Below are 17,924 nucleotides of genomic sequence, written 5' to 3' on the forward strand. Positions count from 1 at the left end.
CCATTTGAATCAAACTGGGTTCTTATTCTATCCAGGATAAAGTAAATTAACTAAAATTTAGTGCACGCAACCTCGGAATATTAAAGATAGATAAACAGGGTTACATCTGGAGACGGCCTAGCCTTTCTTTCTCACTAGGCCTACAAGAGCAAAACACACGGAACTGCGAAAGCAGGCGAATGAGGGAGTGAGTGAGTATCTTAAAGCAGCGATGGCAAAAAATGACTGAGAAGGAGTTTTTGCCATTTTGTCCCACCATTTTCTGCCAGGGGTCGAAAATGTCTTATAATAATTTGTCATCCATGGTCTTAACACCAGGACTTCGTATGGGATATATCGCGCTTTATTCTCATTTAAATTTTTTAGGAAAAGTCCGTTTTAAAACAAGAGTGATGTCAAGTGACTTTGATGATCTGAAAAAGAGATCAGGACAGTCGTGCAAAGTCAATACATTTAGAAACAGTGGTTGCTAGGGCTAGAGTAACGGTGTTACAAGTAAGGTGTTACTTTTTGAGTTCAAAAACATAGAAAAAGCAATCCTAGGTCATCATTTTATTATCTTCTGGTCAGGTTTTGGCCCACCCTACTTAAGAGAGGTGATCCTTGTATTTTTTTACTCACTCCAGAGTCTGACCAAAATTGCTTTTTGTCCCCTTCGCTTTAGCTCTTGTCCTTTTCTCTCTGACAGAGCCCTGAAATGGCCTTAAACCGCTGGGTAGAGACCCGGATTTTTTTTAAATTTGCACAGGACTCAAATCCTATGTTGGCCTCAAGTTCAGAATAAATCCAACTCTTGCAAAGCACACTAATGTTGCAGGTTTGATTCTGAAACAAGTGAAAATGTGAGCGAACTTTACGTTTACTTGACTGCACTAAATGTCAGTATTTTCCAATGTTGTTCAAAATGATTTCGGCTTTCCAAACCAGTCGCTTTTCACAAAGAAGCCCTTCAAATGGTAAGTGGCAATAGCGTCTGAATACAAAAACCTAATATTGCCTCAAGAGTGCAATCATATGTCATGAACACACCAGGAGGATCAGGCCGTTATAAATGATTGAACTGAACTCACGTAGCTCAATAAGGTGTGTCAAGAGAACGCGTTCATGAACATCTGACGTTTTTCCATAACAAGCCCAGCCAAACCGCACTATGCATGCATTGCATTTTCACATTTATCTCATTTTACCTGCTTGTCTAAGGAAATAGCATTGTGGTATTGAGCCATTTTGATAGTGCGTTCACTGAATTACACCAAACATGTTCATTTGGTTGGGTTGTGTAACACAGCTCACTCAAAATCATCCCTTTATTGAAAATTTAATGGGCGGATGGCGCGAGTTGATTGTGATGTTTGTCTTAGTTCTCCCTCCCTAAAATGCCTAAATTCAGGGTGCCGGACCACATTTTTTCTTGAATTTCCTTCACTTGGCATGCCCTATAGTTTATTGATAATACATTATACCACATAAACACACAACAGTCAAAATGTCATAGTACCAAAATTCTGACAGATACACTATTTCTCCCCCGATTTTTGACTCAGGTGCTCGGAAATGGCAGCAAGTAGCTGAAAAGATCAATTTTTAATTTGAAATAAACCCCCCAAAAGTGTTACGATCTTTGGGTGCATCAATATTATCGTCACCCTGTTTTCACCCAGCCAATTTCTTAGGACACAAGGTTATGCTTATTTTATGCGGGCTTAAAAGTTGAGGCACAGAGTGCTAAAAAAAGATCAAAATAAGAAACTGGCCTTGTCCTGTTAAATTTTCTGCTCATATGGTTTGACTCTATGATCAAATGTCCGCCATGACTAAATGTCAAGTCACCTTGTCAGCTAAGTTGATTCAGTTTCATGTTGCCTTTGTTTTTGGTTTTCGCGCTCAGAAAGGGGCTCAATCAGCTACGCCAAAATTGCTCAAGCTAGGTCAAATGACACTGAAATGGCGCTGCACATTAAGTCACACAAATGTCTAGTCAGGCTTTCATGTTCATTTTCGATCCGAATGATTTCCTACTGGCATATGGTGGGACTAATTAGTGTAGCCCAAACGGCCAATGGTCTAAGTTAGAAATTGAAACTCGGCTTGGGCCCTCAAATCACTCATATCCCCCAGACACACCCCATTTCTTAGTCCTCTACAACTCAGCCGAACAAGTTTCAACTCCCCTGATCTGTAACCCCCAAAGTAGTCGACAGAAAAAGAAACAGGTTTGACCTACCAGCACCTGATTTTTGGCCCAATTACCTCCGATTTAGCAGGCAGCCCTGACATTTCTGAAATGTCAACAAACTACGCCAAATTTCAGTCAATATCTGGAGTCAAATCCAAACAGAGTTCAACAGTTCCGGTCATGATGCGCGGGGTGTGGCGTCCGGTCAAGTATCCGCCTCCCATCATTTCAGGTATCTGAGGGTGCAAAAGTCCGACATTCCACTCTTGATTGACTCGATTTCTGGGCGGAAAGGTGGGCGGGTCAGTAGTGCACCATGATTTATCCTTCGGAATTAAGCCGTTTGATTTTGGGCCATCTGGAGGCGGACCCGGCCTTGACCGAGTCCGCCCGTACCTTTGTGGAGCACTGCCCGCATCTGAACGAAGTCGTGAGCTTTCGACGACAATATCCGACCCGGAAATCCAACTTGAAATGGCGAGGCCGAGATCTCGTCCATCTGACCGACCAATTTTCAGAGTAAGTGCTCATTATGAGATGAATGAATCGATTGATTTAGGGTCAAAGAAACGGGAAACTCAGGGTTAGGTCCCGAATCAATGATCATGAACGGTGTTAGTCGAGTCATTTGGGACACGCCTGAGGCTGGATTGGCAGTGCTCGCCCCTTTTCATCTTTTCATGGACCTGGATGATTGATTCAGCTTAAGTAGTCCCAATGAGTCCAACTTGTTGAATGGGGTCAATCAGGGGTACCCTCCTCTGAAGTCGATAAAGTGTTTCATCAACATAGAATGAGGGTTGTGGTGATGAAGTCCGTATGGAAGATGGTTTGGGTCAGAAGTGTTGGAGTTTTTCATGGGAGACTGTAGAGCCATGAGCTATTTCTAGCTCGATGGCCGAATCATGAAAGTCTAGGAGACGATAAACGACCGACAATGATGCAAAGCTACGTCTATCCCCCCAGAAATGCCACACCCAAGCTCTAACCCACTTTATTCGCCTTTGTCTTGATTGAGGTAGTTAAACGAACGCTTTAGCCCGACCCCACTTGCATAAACGTTAACACTTTGGACTTAGATGCGAACTAATGAGTTCAGTGACATTCCCTAAATTAGGTCACCAATCTCATTCCCTCCATACCATTTGACATTCTGTCCCTTCCATTCTAGGTTTGTCGATGAGATAGACGAAATGATGGAGGAGCTCAAGGCCAAAGACAGTGCCCAACCCTTATCCGGCCTCTCGCCCTTTACTTGGAAAGACTCAGACGATCCCGTGGTCCTGTTACGTCAAGTCAAGACGTGTCTCTGGGCCCTGTGGGACAAATTGTTTATACTCACGCCCGCTTCGGATCCACCTTTACCCAGCGAAGGCATTTTCAATGCTCTCATAATGGAAGCGGCCAATCCCGCCTCAAAAAAGAAACAGACTGCCCGCCCAGGGGGTGCCCGGGTCGAGGTCAAACCCGTGCCTCGCGGTCATCCCGTCAAAATCAATCAGAGTCAGATTACTCTAACGCGGAAACAGGCTCGCGATTCTAGAGACAAGCAAGACAAGCGAGCGGCGTTGTCGCCCAACGAACTCAAAGCAGCCGCATTACGCGTCCAGCATGAGCTCCGTGGAAGGCCCAAAGGTGCCCAAGTATCTTCCCCGGTGCACCGAACTACCACCGGCTCAACTACGTCCACATCTAGTGATTTGATGCCCAATCGGCCCGAGTCTTATCCCGAACCCAATCCCGGATCTAGTCTCGAGCCTAATCCCGGATCTAATTCCGGATCTAATCCTGGATCTAATCCCGGATCTAATCCCGCTCCAAATCCCGCTCCAAATCCCGAACCTAGTCCTGACCCTTCCAGCGGCCAATCGATGCCCTCGGTCTGCGGATTGTTGGCCTCTTCTAATATGAAATCCAATGGTTCGATTGAGATTGAACAACCTGCCTCCCCCAATTCAAGAAGCTCATCGTCCATGCTTGTGGTTAGTGAAACGCCGGAAAAATCGCGACGAAGTAAATTCAAAATCAAGCCTCCCTCGAGAAAGGTGGCTCAACCGACCAAAGTCGATGCCTTGTCTAACCCTCTACGTAGAATGGGCGAGGTCCTCACGCGTGGAGATGACGATGTTTTAAACCAATTTGCCGCCCCCGTGGCCGATCTTTTGAACAGTGGACCCAATTTTAAAGAAACCCTCGACGTGGATATTATCGACAATCTGTTAAACCTTTTGGACGATTTTGATTTTCAAGGACCCTCCTCGTTGAATGGGAAAGAGAAACCTCGAGATTTGAGTAGTATTAATAGTCTGAATAGTCGTGAAACGGTCTTGAAGACTCCAAAAAAGGAAAACTCGGTCCAAGAAAGGATTCAAACGCTTTCACCCTCGCCGTTTGAGCATCAAGAGGCTTTTAATTCAGGCGAAACTGATGACCCTCCGAGAATTGATGAACTGGGTGGCTCTGACACTCCGGCTCCATCCCCAAATACTACATCGTCAAGTCAATCGCCAACTCTAGCTCCAATGCCAGCTTCGACGCCAGCAAAGGCAACTCCAAAGCCAACTTCAACGCCAGCACCACTTCCACCTCAATTGTCAGTACCAGCACCTAAACCGGTTCCAATACCAAGTCCCACTCCTGCTCCATTTTTGACTCCAGGTCTTACCTTGGCTCCGGTTCCGTCCTTGGCATCGGTTATGTCTATGGCGCAGGTTCTTTCTTTGGCTCCATCTTTGGCTTCGTTTTCATCTTTGGCTCCGGTTCTACCTTTGACTCCGGTTACAACGTTAGCTCGGGTTTCATCCTTGACCACGGTACCGTCTGTGGCTTCCGTCCCGTCCTTGGCTCCAGTTATGTCTTTGGCTCCTGTCCCATCTTCGACCTCAGTTCCATCTTTAGCTCCGTTTCCAACTTCGACTTCATTTTCATCGTTGGCGCGGGTCCCGTCATTGGCTCCGCCCCGGGGTCTAATTCCTTCAAAGCCTTTGGAAACTTTTGAATTCGATGATAAATTTGTTACGGTGGAGTACGTTAAGCAAGACAATAACCCCCCAACAACCAATATTGGGTCATTGATCCAGCCACAAACCACGGAATTAGTCATAACAGTGGTTCAAAATCCGCCACCTCCCCAGACCAAAGCTGAAGCTCAACCCCCGGAAAAGAAACCATCGTTCGCGTGGAAAAGATTCAACTCCGTGATCGTGAGCCCAAATGATATTCAGGTTTTTGACAATACTAGGCAATCGATGGACCGTGGAAATGTCCTGAGTGGCATCAGTAGCTCTGGTGTGAATTTGAAAACACCTCAATCGGCTAGTTGGACCATTTCCGGGTCAAAATTGTTAAATGGAAAGCTCTCTCCAGGCAAGGCTTTAAATGAGGCTAGTGCGAAGTGTTTGAGTATCCCAACGTCCAAAGAATTCTCATCCAATCCCAATCCCAATCCTCCTCATTCTCCTCATCGTCCTTCGCCCAAAATCACGGCTGCTCCTCCGCGATTAACTCGGAAGAGAAACGAACCGGATTTCTCGCATATCGTCGAGGCCAAGCGAATGCGAGAAGCCGAGAAGCGCGTGGTCAAGTCCCCTCCAATTCGCACCTCCAAGACCATCACACGGTCTAAAGCTAAGGCCTGTATGAAAGAAGCGTTGCTCAATTTCAGAGTGACCTCTTCCGTGGTTTTGGCCGCGGAATCATGCTACTGCGACGAGTTTAATTATACAGGTAATCCTGAAGGCGCCTCCACGGCTTCTATACTCACTCACCTTGCCCGCGCTCGCCTGCAAGCCCCTCCTTCTGCTCCTCCTCTTGCACCTCCACCGCCTCAACCGGCAACAACCGACATGTATCCTCGGGAGGAAATTCTGATTTTCGATGCTGACACGGGCAAACAGATCAATTTCAAAGGTGATGATATGTCCATGTTTGAAATTGTTGAACCCACCAGTAACATGGTGGTGGAGATCGATGCCGATGGAAATCGCAAGCTTCAATTTGAACAACCGCCGTCTCCATCCACGGGTTCGATCATACGAAGTGCCACGGAAAGTCTGCTTAACCCTGATCATGATTACGCACCCCTGGAACTTCCCTACAAAGAAACTGCACCATCTAGCGCAACATCTCAGGGCGTTGATCCTCATCATCAACCAATCGTCGTCAATCAAGGCCCGGACATTGTGGCCATGAGCTTCTCCGATGCCATGAATGGATCTCCACTGAAAGTTGCCTCGCCCGGCGCTTTGCCCCTGGAGAAAACGCCGAGTCCGACCAAGAAGAAAAGTCCGAAGAAATCGCCCCTGAAAAGACACATCCGCGCGGCGGTCACCCCGCAAAAGCCAAGCACACCCATGCGGTTGACGCCACGCAAATGTGACTTGTCTTTTACCACGCCGAGTAAGTTGACCTTTCAAACCCCGGACAAACATGGAGTTACTCCTACTCGTCGGTGTTTGTCGAATTACATCACGCCTTATAAGAGTGAGGGCGAAGGATCCTTGAATAGTAGTGTCTCGATTGATACGCCTACCTACAAGCCCCCCGAGGTGTCGCAACACACGCCAGCCAAGGATGCGCCCCAAATAAACGGCAGTCCTTACTTTACACCCACTAAGACCAAGAAGAGTCCCAAAGAATGGAAAAAAGAAGATAACATGCAGGACACGCCCGGACTTCGGTTCCTGATTGCGGACGTGGAACGGTTCTCCAGTGGAGCGAGTGCGAGCGAGGATTCCATGTCACCTTCTCGCTTTGCGCGGAAGCGGGAACGAGTCTTGAATTCATCGAAACAGCGATCAGCTCGAGTTCGAGATGGAGCCGCGACTTCGATTAAAGGTCCCGACGATGCCCGCCGAAACATCGGCTTGGAGATCCAAGACGACACAGATTCGGACATGGATCATGCCCAGAGCCCTACTCGACACCGAACCGGCAGAACCCCCCTGAAGAAGTCCTTGGGACAAGCTCTTTCGCGTGATATCGTCAAGAAGAAGCTGGAGCTCTTGAAACAGACTCCCCGGACGAGCTCGCCCCTGAGAACGGAGACCAATCATTTGGATTTCAGTGACACGGAGCTGGAAGTACAGCAGTCGGGTGAAAAGAAGAAGCATGGGGAACACCGTGTACTTCTTGCCATCACCAAGCCCAGTCCGTTTAAGACACCGGAGAAATCCCCCTCTCACACGCCGAAATCTTCGCCCGTAAAGCCTCTAAAACCAGTTAGACAAATCAATTTCGACATTGGGCTCCAGAAACCCATTGATTCCAAAACCCCGGAGAAGGGTGCCCGGAGGCGATCTCCCAGATTGTCGCCCAAACAAGAAGCTCCAACCACCACCCCACCTTTACAGCAGTTACCATCCCCGCGCAAATCTCCCATTTTAGTACTTCAATCCCCGAAAAAATCGATATCACCTTCACAATCTACAAATTCCACAGGATCGGCTAGCAAGACTTCAGCATCCCCCCTAAGAGTGCTCAAAACCCCAGAGAAGAAGCCCTTAGTCCTAGCCAAGACGCCTCCGGAAGAACCGAGCCCTTTCAAGGTTCCCACAGGACTTCCACCACGATCTCCGAGTCGAAAACGCTTAATGAACACATTCTCGGCGTGCTCTTTCAGTCCCAAAGCGCTCGCATCCCCCGTGTTATCTCCTTCCAAGAGGAAACCAAAGCGTGTTCCACTCATGAGAGTGGAGCGAAGCTCTCCGTGGAAACGTGAATCGAGTCAATCTCGATGGGAAAAGCAACACGACGTCAACAATCTGGATAACTATTCCCAACGCTCGCAGAAGTTTCTATTGGACCATAGCCTGATCAGCAATAGCGATGGCACACCCATGACTTCACCGATGTCCTCCAGCGATGACAAAGCGATTCAGGGGCAATCCACTCCAATCCTTAGGAAAAAGACAGCACAAGGAGCGTTAAAATCGCCTCCGTTGGATGTGAACATGGAGATTGTCCTACAAGTTCAAAATAGTCCCAAGAAATCGGTTAATCCCAAGACGCCTTCCAAGGTCAGCGAACCAGCCAAAGATAATGACGTTTGGAGTGCTTTGGGGCTGGTCCCTAAAACTGTCATTGACGGGGGTCATTTTAGTAGCAAGGATGCGGCGGATCTGACGCCTCAATTGGAGGTGACGCCAACTTTGACGTGTCTTCATGTGACTGAGGTGAAGCGTTCAGATTTCACACTTGAATTGTGAACGGAATAAAAGTTATTCATCCTGAGCTCGCCCGAGTTTTACTTTGGTTACTAAGTTGATGGTTTATTTATCGCATAAGTTAATGGTGGTGAAAAGGAGGAGACAAATGACGAAAGCTTCCCCCTCTCCTTAAGACAAACAGGAAAGGGAGCGATGCTACAAAATCTTGGCAGAAGGAATATCAGTGGGAAAAGTACATCGTAATTGTGGTAGTAGTGGTGTTGGTGGTAGTGGTAATCTTCTTGTATATAGAATATTCTCTCATTCTGACATGATGATGCGTTACTCATCGCTCGGAATCAGTACCGTTCAACTCGAAGTTTGAGCTTTCCAAGGACACCAGATGTGTCCTATGAATACTGCGATCAGGGCAATCTTGTAGATTCATCCTTTCATAGATCCTTGAAACGTCCAAGTTGAACAGCATCTCTGTTCTATACTTGCATCAAGAGCAGCGATGGCAAAAATCGACTTTGAAGAAATTTCTGCCACCATTTTCTACCAGGTGGTCGAAAATAGCTTCCAATGATTTCACATCCCTGATCAAGAGCCCTTCCAAGTGGACGATTCGAATACAAATGAGCCGCGTTAGCATCGCAGCAAAGTAGGTTGGATACATATGAGGACAGTTCATCGGGATGATGACGATTCTTCAATTATCTCATCTTTTAACAGTTCAGGGGTGATGGTACACGTGGAAAGGTTTGGGCGTGGTCAGTCGGTCGGTCGGTCTTTCATTCATTCGTTCAGTCGATCAATCAGTCGGTGGGTCAGTGGGCTTCCACAAACTCTTCCAAAATGCCTGGGACTTCACCTCGGTATGACACGTTATTCTTGACAATGACGGTGGCAGCCAGACATTTGAGCGAGACAAATTGCAACCAGTTGATCTTACAGCCTGGAATCGCTCTGAGAAGATCCACGGGTCTCTGAGAAGCGCCGTTTCGAAGGTCAATGTGGGAGCCACTGGCAAGAAGGAGTTCAACAATCTGCAGGACACAAAGAAAAAGAGGTTACAAAGGATTGGGTCATTGTTTCCAAATGTACCTCCAACGGGACTCAGACCGACGACGGAAGTGATCTGGGTGTGTGTATGAGTGGGTTGGGTTGGAGAAAAATGACCAAGTGGGTGGAGGGTATTAGCATAAAACATTGATGGTGGGTGGATTGATCTTACCTCGAGACGATAGTTGTTGGAAGTACTGGCGTTGTGAAGAGGCGTGTTATAGCTAGCATTGACCGCATTCACATTGGCGCCGCACTCGACGAGTAGTTTGGCCACGTCAAATGACGGAAAGAATGAGTAGTGCCCGTCATCAAAGAGATTCTGACTTTTCAGCGTGTTGTTCTTCATGACACTCAAGTGGAGCAAAGAATCCCCGTTGGTCGTCTTAGGGTTGAGCGTGTGAATGATGGCGTGGATTTTGCGCTTGATATCCAAGGTCAAATCTTCTCTCGCCGGAAGACGGGTGACCAAATACAGGAGGTGAGTGATGATGCGCAATACTTTGTCGTATGAGTCTTGTTGGCGGCGACAATGCGGAGCTATCCGGAGCAACTCTGCGCACTGTGACAAATCTCGAACCAGAAGCTCGATGGTGCCCACCACATCCTCAATCCGAACCTCCACATTGAGCACGCCTTGCGAGTGTCGCTCGTGTAGGTCCAGGTAGAGTTTGACTAGGGCTTGTGCCGTGTAGCAAGTATCACAAAGGAGGATGGAGTCTTTGGCCACGCGGAGTTCGAGAGCATAACGCCACAGATCGATGCAGTATTGATACTGCAGCGAGTCCGCATACGCAGCTCCCCGGAACATCAGTCGGAAGATCATGTCTTTATGCCTGGTGCCCAGGATTCGCTCGCAGATGAGAAGGGATTGCATTCGAAGGGCCTCCAGGTCCAAGTCCAGAGATTCGAGCTCTGAGCGATCCATGAACTCGCGAGTCATTCGGAACTGAATTTTAGGAGGAAGGACATTCTTTATTAGGCCAAATTTGTCGCGCAGGTCGCAAGCCGCTCCCCAGTATTGAAAGGTCTTCTGGACGTCGTGATGCTCATCGAGGAAGGTTGATCCAAGCAACTCAAAGGCCGAGGCGACACGCTCAGGATTATAAGGGATGTGGTCAATGAGATATTCGAAGATCTCGGCGGCGCCTTTCATGCAAGCGGTTTGTAGGGCATCGTCCTTGTATCGGCTCTCCAGGAAAGGATCCGCTCCGTATTGGAGTAGCAATTTGGTCGTCTCAAAGCGATGCTCCTGAATGGAGTAGTGAAGGGCTGTCTTGTTCTGAATGTCCTGAGCATTGACGTTGGCACCGTTTTGGAGTAGGAATTCGCACAACTCCACGGATTGCACGGAATTGATCAAACACGTTCCTCCGTTGTAATTGGGACGCTGGATGTCGGCACAATTGTTCACTAAAAGCTTCACAATGTCCAAATGAGTCATGAAGCACGCGGATCGGACCGGCGTGGATCCGGTGTCCGAGACTGAATTCACATCCGCACCATGTTTCACCAGCACTTCCACTACTTTCACCTTGCCAGCCACTGCGGCACACCACAAAGGGGTCACATTATGTACGGAGCGATCATCGGGGACCTCATAGAGACCCCTCTGCTCCACGTTTGCTCCGCAAACCGTGATGAGATATTCGACAATCTGAAATCGCACGCATATGATCAGGTCAGTTGTCAATGCAATAATCTCATTGAGGCGGTGCTTAAAAAACTGAACTTACTTCAACATTTCCTTTCTTGGAAGCGACGAAAAGTGGAGAGCATCCTTCCTTCGTGCGGGAGCAGATCACTTGCCGTGTATCACGGTCGCATCTCTCCACTCGACATCGAAGCGGGTAAGTGAGTTGTGCACTGGGGGCAGCACTCTTGATCTCTTGGTAGAGATCATTGAAGAGAGTCTCCTTGCTGTTGCCCCCATTCTCACCCTTGCCCAGCCACATTTTGCTCAGAAACGAGCGTTTCTTGGATGCCTTGAACTCCGCCAGCTTGTCGGTTTAATGGGAACAACTCTGCGGAGAGGATCACTGTGCGGGCTGAAAACCAAAAGAGAGACCGGATATGTGAAACATGTGAAAATGAGACGAGGCACAATGACCATGTGTAAACGTGCTCCCGAGGCACAAAAAGACGGGGGAAAACCAGTTGATTTCATGATCGGGCCAAAATAAAAGTGCAACTTTGAAGATCATGGTTGATCGCAAGAGTCATTCAACTCGCCAACCAACGAGAAGAGGCCAATGCACAACCAGTATGTAGACTGACTTAGGGTGCATCGCTGTCACCAAATGGAAATTGGCCCCTACTAAATGGTAGGGTAATCACTGGAGACCACGGTATACACGTAATGATATGCACAAACCGTAAAAAACACTTGGCATCCTACAAACAAATGTGGCTAGAAGAGCTCTGCATTTAACTTCTTACTGCAGTGACCAAACCAAGGAACTAAGTCGAGTCGGTTCACAGGGCTAAATGAATTGTTGAATCAAGTAAATTTGACCCTTTTCAAAATTGCTGACACTAGAAGAGGGCTGTAAACACATCCGCAATAAAGATCGTTGCTCCACTCGTGAGAGCGAAATGTCTGAGCCTCATGACGAATAAAACATAGGAAAGAGATGGATTCAGCGGTATGACGCAATCGCCATTTTTATACAAAATAGTCACTCGGGATAAACGAATATCTTCCCATGAACACAAAACTTATATTCTTGTCACCTTTAAAGCTGTTTATCAGTCGATGTGCACGCACCTAAAGATCTCAATCATCTGGCTGCTCTTGTGTGGGGATTGACGTAAAGGATTCAACCAGGAAGACGGACCGCTATCTCTAGAGCACAATAATTCGCGTCCTTAGACGCACACACGCCTCCTTCTTTGCCTTGATCCTTCACTAGGGTTGAGGGGCTCACATTCACCACACTCCACACCAATCCAATCTGGATGACCTTCACTGAGTAGCTCCTTCCCACCTACTACTCTTAACAACTACTACACACCAACAAAAAAGCCTCACAGTTATTGAGAACCGATGACTTCCGTATATCAACCACCACGAAAAACACAACACACTTGAGTTCAGACCTCCACTGGCGAGGATCTACATGTTTGTTCCCGAATTGTGGAAATAGAAGCGAAATGTGTGCGGAGGAGAAGTTCTCGAAAGAGATATTCGCACTCAACTCCTCACTTTCGCCGTGCTTCAGCATTTGGTTTAACTTTCACTTGTATCATCATCGTTCCTTCTTTTTCTCGCGTAGCAGCAGCCCCCAGCTCAGTCCCCAGCTCAGTCCACAGAGCCATGGCCATTCGAATCGTCAGACAGAGGTGGCCCCAGAGCCCTTCCTCGAGGTTCATCTCGGTCCCAGAGGATCCCTTTCTGGCAGATTCGGCAGAACATGAAGGAAAGAGAGCCAGCCACGAGGACTACCTTGCTACACTACTGAAGAGCAGGAAATCGCCATTGGACGCCTTCTCGCCAGGGCAATATCGCAGACCTCTGGGCAAGAAGCAAGAAGGCTCTTCTTGGTCCTATCAGCTGCGGCTACTACTACCGCCGTCTTAGTCCACCATCTTATACTATGTATTGTATATACACTAACACACACACATTAAAAGTAGTAGTCGAGTCGACGACGTTGCAGCAAGAGTGAGAAGGGATCCAAAATTTGGAGCGCGCGGGTCTGACAAGGCAGAACTGGTTAAAGAGGTCCGACCACCTTTCCCAGCCCGATCTACGTATCGCACTGAGGCTACCTGACTCCGGCAAGGAAATGGACGACCATGATGATGTTTATTGACGACGTAGAGAATGTCGAATCTCTCAACATGTGCTCCCTGTCAATTCCCGGGCCGGGATTCGGGCGAAACGCAAATCAGTCTGATGGCCAAAAGAACAGACTCCACGACATAAACTCCGCAAACAGTGCTGGCCCAACACATTTTGCTGGGTTCAAGACGAACATGGAGAGAAACTCGGGGCTACGTACATACATCTAGTACGTAAGTTCGACTGAGGAATAGATTGGGCTACATGAAGAGAACTGTCGACTGAGAGTACCAAGGGAATAATGGCAATTTGAAGCACAGCATCGTCTCTTCCATCTTAATAGAAATCTGAGAGGCGGTCATGCGTTCCATTTGTACTCGTCTCCAGATTTAACTCCTAGAACTCAGGAACAAGTTAAAGAGCTGTCAGGTGGGCCTGCCCACGATTGCTGTCTGGTTGGGTCCAACTTAGTCGGGCCCTCATGATTTATCATGCATTAGAGTAGCTCGCTATTCCTCGTCAACAATGTCGTCGTGGTGATCCGACATGAATCACAACAGCCGCCAAAAAGACATGCGAATGGTCTTCCTATTTTCTATAACCTAGGCGGGAGGGCCTCGAATTCAATATCTCGAGTGAAAATCACCAGGAAATTGGTTCTCGAGATAGAAGTGCTGCATCACTTACTTCTAGTCCGTTTCCACGATACGGAGTAAATCTTAGCTTGAACTTGGGGCAATGGTTTGGACCAAGATGGATCAAAAAAAATGATGCAGGAAACGTGACAGTCTTCGGTTTATACTAAGTCAAAGCGAAGAAATAGCAAAAGAACAAAGCTTTTTCCCCTTATCCTTTGTTGGATAGGAGGTCTTGAAGCAAAACAACGTCAACAAAGACCTTAAAGAAAGAAATAGTCTTCACTAATCCAGGAAATGTGGCGTGGCTGAATCCAGACCGAAGTAGAGCAGTAGTTTCGACATTTCAAATATCAAGGCGAATGAGCAAGAAAGAGCGAAAGGCCTTGGGATACTTTTCAGTCATGCCGTAGAGCTGGTTTCTTCTACGTCTCCTTCTTCTTCGGATGAATTGCTTTGAGGACGCAAATATTTGCGCACAAAGATCGAAGGTTGACAAATTGAAGGAAGAGAAATCTTCTAGCCACCAGCATCACCAACAAATCACCGGCCGCTCTCCTGAAGATCATTGAGATTTCAAAAGTGCGAACGAACTTCAACATACATTCGTCAGAAATAGCGTGTTTCTCACATGTTTGGATAAGAGCCGCGGGAAACGTCATGGATTCGCCCCGAGGACATGTCTCATTATATCAAAGCTAGATTGCCTTGTTATTACGATTATCTACCATTACCTTGTCTCCAAATGGATTTGTTCAATGAGAAATATTACCCTTGCCGACGACTGAATTGATTGACCATGCGTCAGAGACCGGAGAAAACTAGTAGGCAATTTGGCCGACGAAATCATACCAGCACATTAGCTAACCACCAAATGTCAGGGAGTGTCCGCCCTCTAGAAATGACCACAAATAAATTTTCTAGTTCATCAACCTCGATTCCACGTTTTTTTATAAAGCGACAAATTTTGCCCTTAGGTCCTTACACAAAAAGTTGTTGGCCTAATTCTCAATTGGAGAGGGAAAACATTGGTGAGTAGCTAGCATACAGCATGGTATGTATTCGTGGCAAATGTGCACGCCAAAAGCATGAAACCCTCTACATATACAGTACGTATTGGTCCATGTGTATGAACGAGACCAAATTTCTCGGTAACTGAACGATGGAGCCACCAATGCCACTTTTGAATGAGCTTGAACTTGGTAAGCTCTTCTCTGTCCCCGGGTGGTTGTTTTGGCCGATTTCCAGCTCGCGGCGAGAAGAGTCGGGAGTGAAATCGATCTTCGTTACGGAGATGTTTCATTTGCATACTCAACCAAAGATAGAAAAAGTCTTCGTGCTTGCTTGCTTGCTTGCTTGTGTGCGTGCACCAGTGTGTGTGCGTGAATCAAAGTGATATCTGGCATATCTGACTTCTGAATCGTTTGCCAAATGCTTTTCCACTCATTAGATTTACCAATCAACAGAAGGCATATTTAGCGATATGACTACCCTTCGCGGGCCTGGCAGGAGAATTTAAGCGGCCATTATCTATCTCTGGCAGATGTTTTGAAATCCTCATTGATCGATCCCGACTGCCACTTCGAACACGCCGCAGAAGGAGTAGGAGCGATGAACGATCACCAATTCATCTTCCATTCCTTCTATAATCCTCTTGATCAGATATATCTTGCCAATTTTCTTGGGACGGAAATAGAAAGTGGCCGGCAGACGCCACCACCACCTCCACCACCATCACCACTAACAACAACAACGAACACGTGTATGGACGTGAACGTTGAACAAGCTAGAGCGGTGATGTGATGGCATTGACTGGATGTCCTGTTCGTTTTCTTCGTACGCAACTCTGGAATCTAGCTTCGAACTGCAGTTACTAAAGAAGACACTATTTAAGGAATGAACTTACACACCACTGCCATTGCCGACAACCACGAAAACTGAGGAAAAGCGGGGTATTTTTAATCCCCTTTAGAAATTGGATTGAATCTCGGATAAGCCATGAATGGTGAAGTGGGTCAACCGCCCAAAGAAAAATGTCACAACTTGTCTTCTATCAAACCCCGGGAGCAATTTCTAAATCCTGGTCTCTCTTTCAAATTATTCTAACATGATACAAGGTAACGTCTTAAAACTCGCTATAAAGTTGAAAACGATCCTGATTTTTTTCTGTACGAGAGCATTTTGACAAGCTCCATAAGAAACAGATGATTACTACCTAAAGCGAAAGAAAGTAAATATGTAGACTTTCCTATCCAAACACAAGTTTTTGAGATATTCCTTGGGCCTGACAAACCATTAGCCCCAATCAACTTCCTACGCAACATGAAACATGGTTTGATGGTCTTGCATGCCAGAGTGTAATTTCTTCATTTGTGTGAGCTAACCTCAAACAAATGCATGAACGGCCGATTTGGCCAATTATTTCATTTTGATTTCCAATGCGTTTAAGTTGTCTTCAGGTACCATATTTCATCACCCTAAATAATTAGTGGCCTCGATGAACTAAGGACTTTTTTCGTTCATTGCAAGCCAAAGTCTTATTTTGCAATCTAGAGTGGCTGTACCTTTTAGTTTGGGTTGCCTGACAGGTCTGACGTCGAAAATAAGCTCTCCTATTGTAGTCACTCGAGGGATTTTAAAATGGCTCGGAAAAAGTTGTCATTCGAAATTCGGTGCATCAAAAGGTTGTGAATTCGTTTGATTGGATAAATCAACATACTTGTTCTCGTCTGGCATATATAGTACACGTGTTTCTTTGATGGCAATAATAATGGCTCAGTTGGCAGGCAATAAGTTAGAAAATTCAAGTCAAAAAATCAAGTGAAAAAAGTCGCAGCATCCAGGTGAGATCTTCAGTGAGAAATAAAGCGTAGTGTTGCCTGGCTTGGCACATTGAAACATACATCCGATTGATTTGCAAATGACTCAAATCAAGGCCAGGTTGGGCATAGACTTGCCAAAAGGGTTGTTATTTCCCCTCAAATCTGCAAATCCCCATATCATTGTTTTGCCATCACGAGTGGAAAAGCAAATAAGTATGAAATGCCGAGCCAAGGCCTGCTTCCATACCCAACTCAGTATCCTTGTCAAATAATGGGCTTTCTTAAAATCCAAGCTTTGGCGTTATGCAATATCAATCATCAATTACATCACTTATCAGCATATTCAATTTATTTTGTTGTCAATAGAGCTCTCTTCAAACGTGTCATGTATTTACTGCATTATCAAAATCACTTCTAAGGAATGGCTCTCTTGATAATTACTACATAAGGCTAGTCTTGTCTGGTTGAAAAGGGTTCATTATCGCTTAAAGAGCTGATTAATGGTCAAAAAATCATTCAATCTGGAATAGTACAGCTAAAAACAGAAAGTGTCACAATGGTAACCTGACCTTACAATTCACTGCCTAACAAAGGTAAAGTCTTACTATTCAAGGCCACTGAACCTCAGCATCATTTCTAAGATAATTTTCATCGCTTTCTATCCAAATCAAACATCAATTAGGCAACCCTCACAGACACATACTAGCCTAACGAGAAAAAACCATTGTCGAATCAAAAGTTTATCATTAATGCAAACTATTAATAATTTGTGTGTCCACAAAGAAGACTCAAGGTTATGCTCTGAAAAGTTTACCTATGCAAACCTATTACGAGCCCTGATTGGCGAACAAAGGGAGACAACGAGGTCATTCATCAGATCAAGTGACGCCCACCCAGTAGCGCATGTTGCTCGTCTATCTTATGCTGCAAACAGTCTCTTCACCCAAAGCTGAGGAAATCATTAACATCCTTTTTTAAATACTCTCATGACTGGAATTTCAAGAATAGAAATGAGTTCAAAACTCAAACCTAATGCCAAAAGTGGAGGTTAAATCAGATCAGCCATCAGATGGACAGGTTAGCATTTCGGCCAAACATTGGAGTTCACCTATGGTCGTTACATGTCTTCCATTTTTGGGTCAGCTGCCACTCTCGCGACATGTAGCTGCTTTAAGTAAAAACGTTGCCGCGGAGTTTTGCAGCCAACTGCAACTGTCATGAACGTACAGTGTACGTGACCCTGAGCAGAATTTAGATGGGCGTGAGTTCGAATCTCGCTGCGCGGAATCTTTTTTT

At 46.3% G+C, this 17,924-nt stretch overlaps 2 protein-coding genes across 2 annotated transcripts; one reads left to right on the forward strand and one right to left on the reverse strand.

Moving 5' to 3' along the window:
- Positions 1-2,331: 2,331 nt before the first annotated feature.
- Positions 2,332-8,407, forward strand: LOC131881231 (mucin-2-like). Its single transcript, XM_059228033.1, has 2 exons — positions 2,332-2,695; positions 3,348-8,407. The coding sequence occupies exons 1-2, from the start codon at positions 2,493-2,495 to the stop codon at positions 8,380-8,382; spliced, it is 5,238 nt and encodes a 1,745-aa protein (XP_059084016.1). The 5' UTR covers positions 2,332-2,492; the 3' UTR covers positions 8,383-8,407.
- An 11-nt stretch (positions 8,408-8,418) lies between these two features.
- On the reverse strand, positions 8,419-11,435 carry LOC131881234 (protein fem-1 homolog C-like; the record flags this gene model as incomplete). Its single annotated transcript, XM_059228041.1, is given in 3 exon segments — positions 8,419-9,371; positions 9,560-11,044; positions 11,124-11,435. Coding segments are annotated over 3 exon segments (1,923 nt in total). The 3' UTR covers positions 8,419-9,152.
- Between the last annotated feature and the right edge of the window lie 6,489 nt (positions 11,436-17,924).

Source organism: Tigriopus californicus, chromosome 5 (genome assembly GCF_007210705.1).
Source record: "Tigriopus californicus strain San Diego chromosome 5, Tcal_SD_v2.1, whole genome shotgun sequence".
NCBI lineage: Eukaryota > Metazoa > Arthropoda > Copepoda > Harpacticoida > Harpacticidae > Tigriopus > Tigriopus californicus.

What these genes read in the sequence shown, in the direction of transcription:
- LOC131881231 (XM_059228033.1), top strand. Translation starts at nt 2,493, where the DNA reads ATGATTTATCCTTCGGAATTAAGCCGTTTGATTTTGGGCCATCTGGAG. An exon ending in CTGACCGACCAATTTTCAGA is followed by an intron (nt 2,696 to 3,347) that starts GTAAGTGCTCAT and finishes CTTCCATTCTAG; the next exon opens with GTTTGTCGATGAGATAGACG.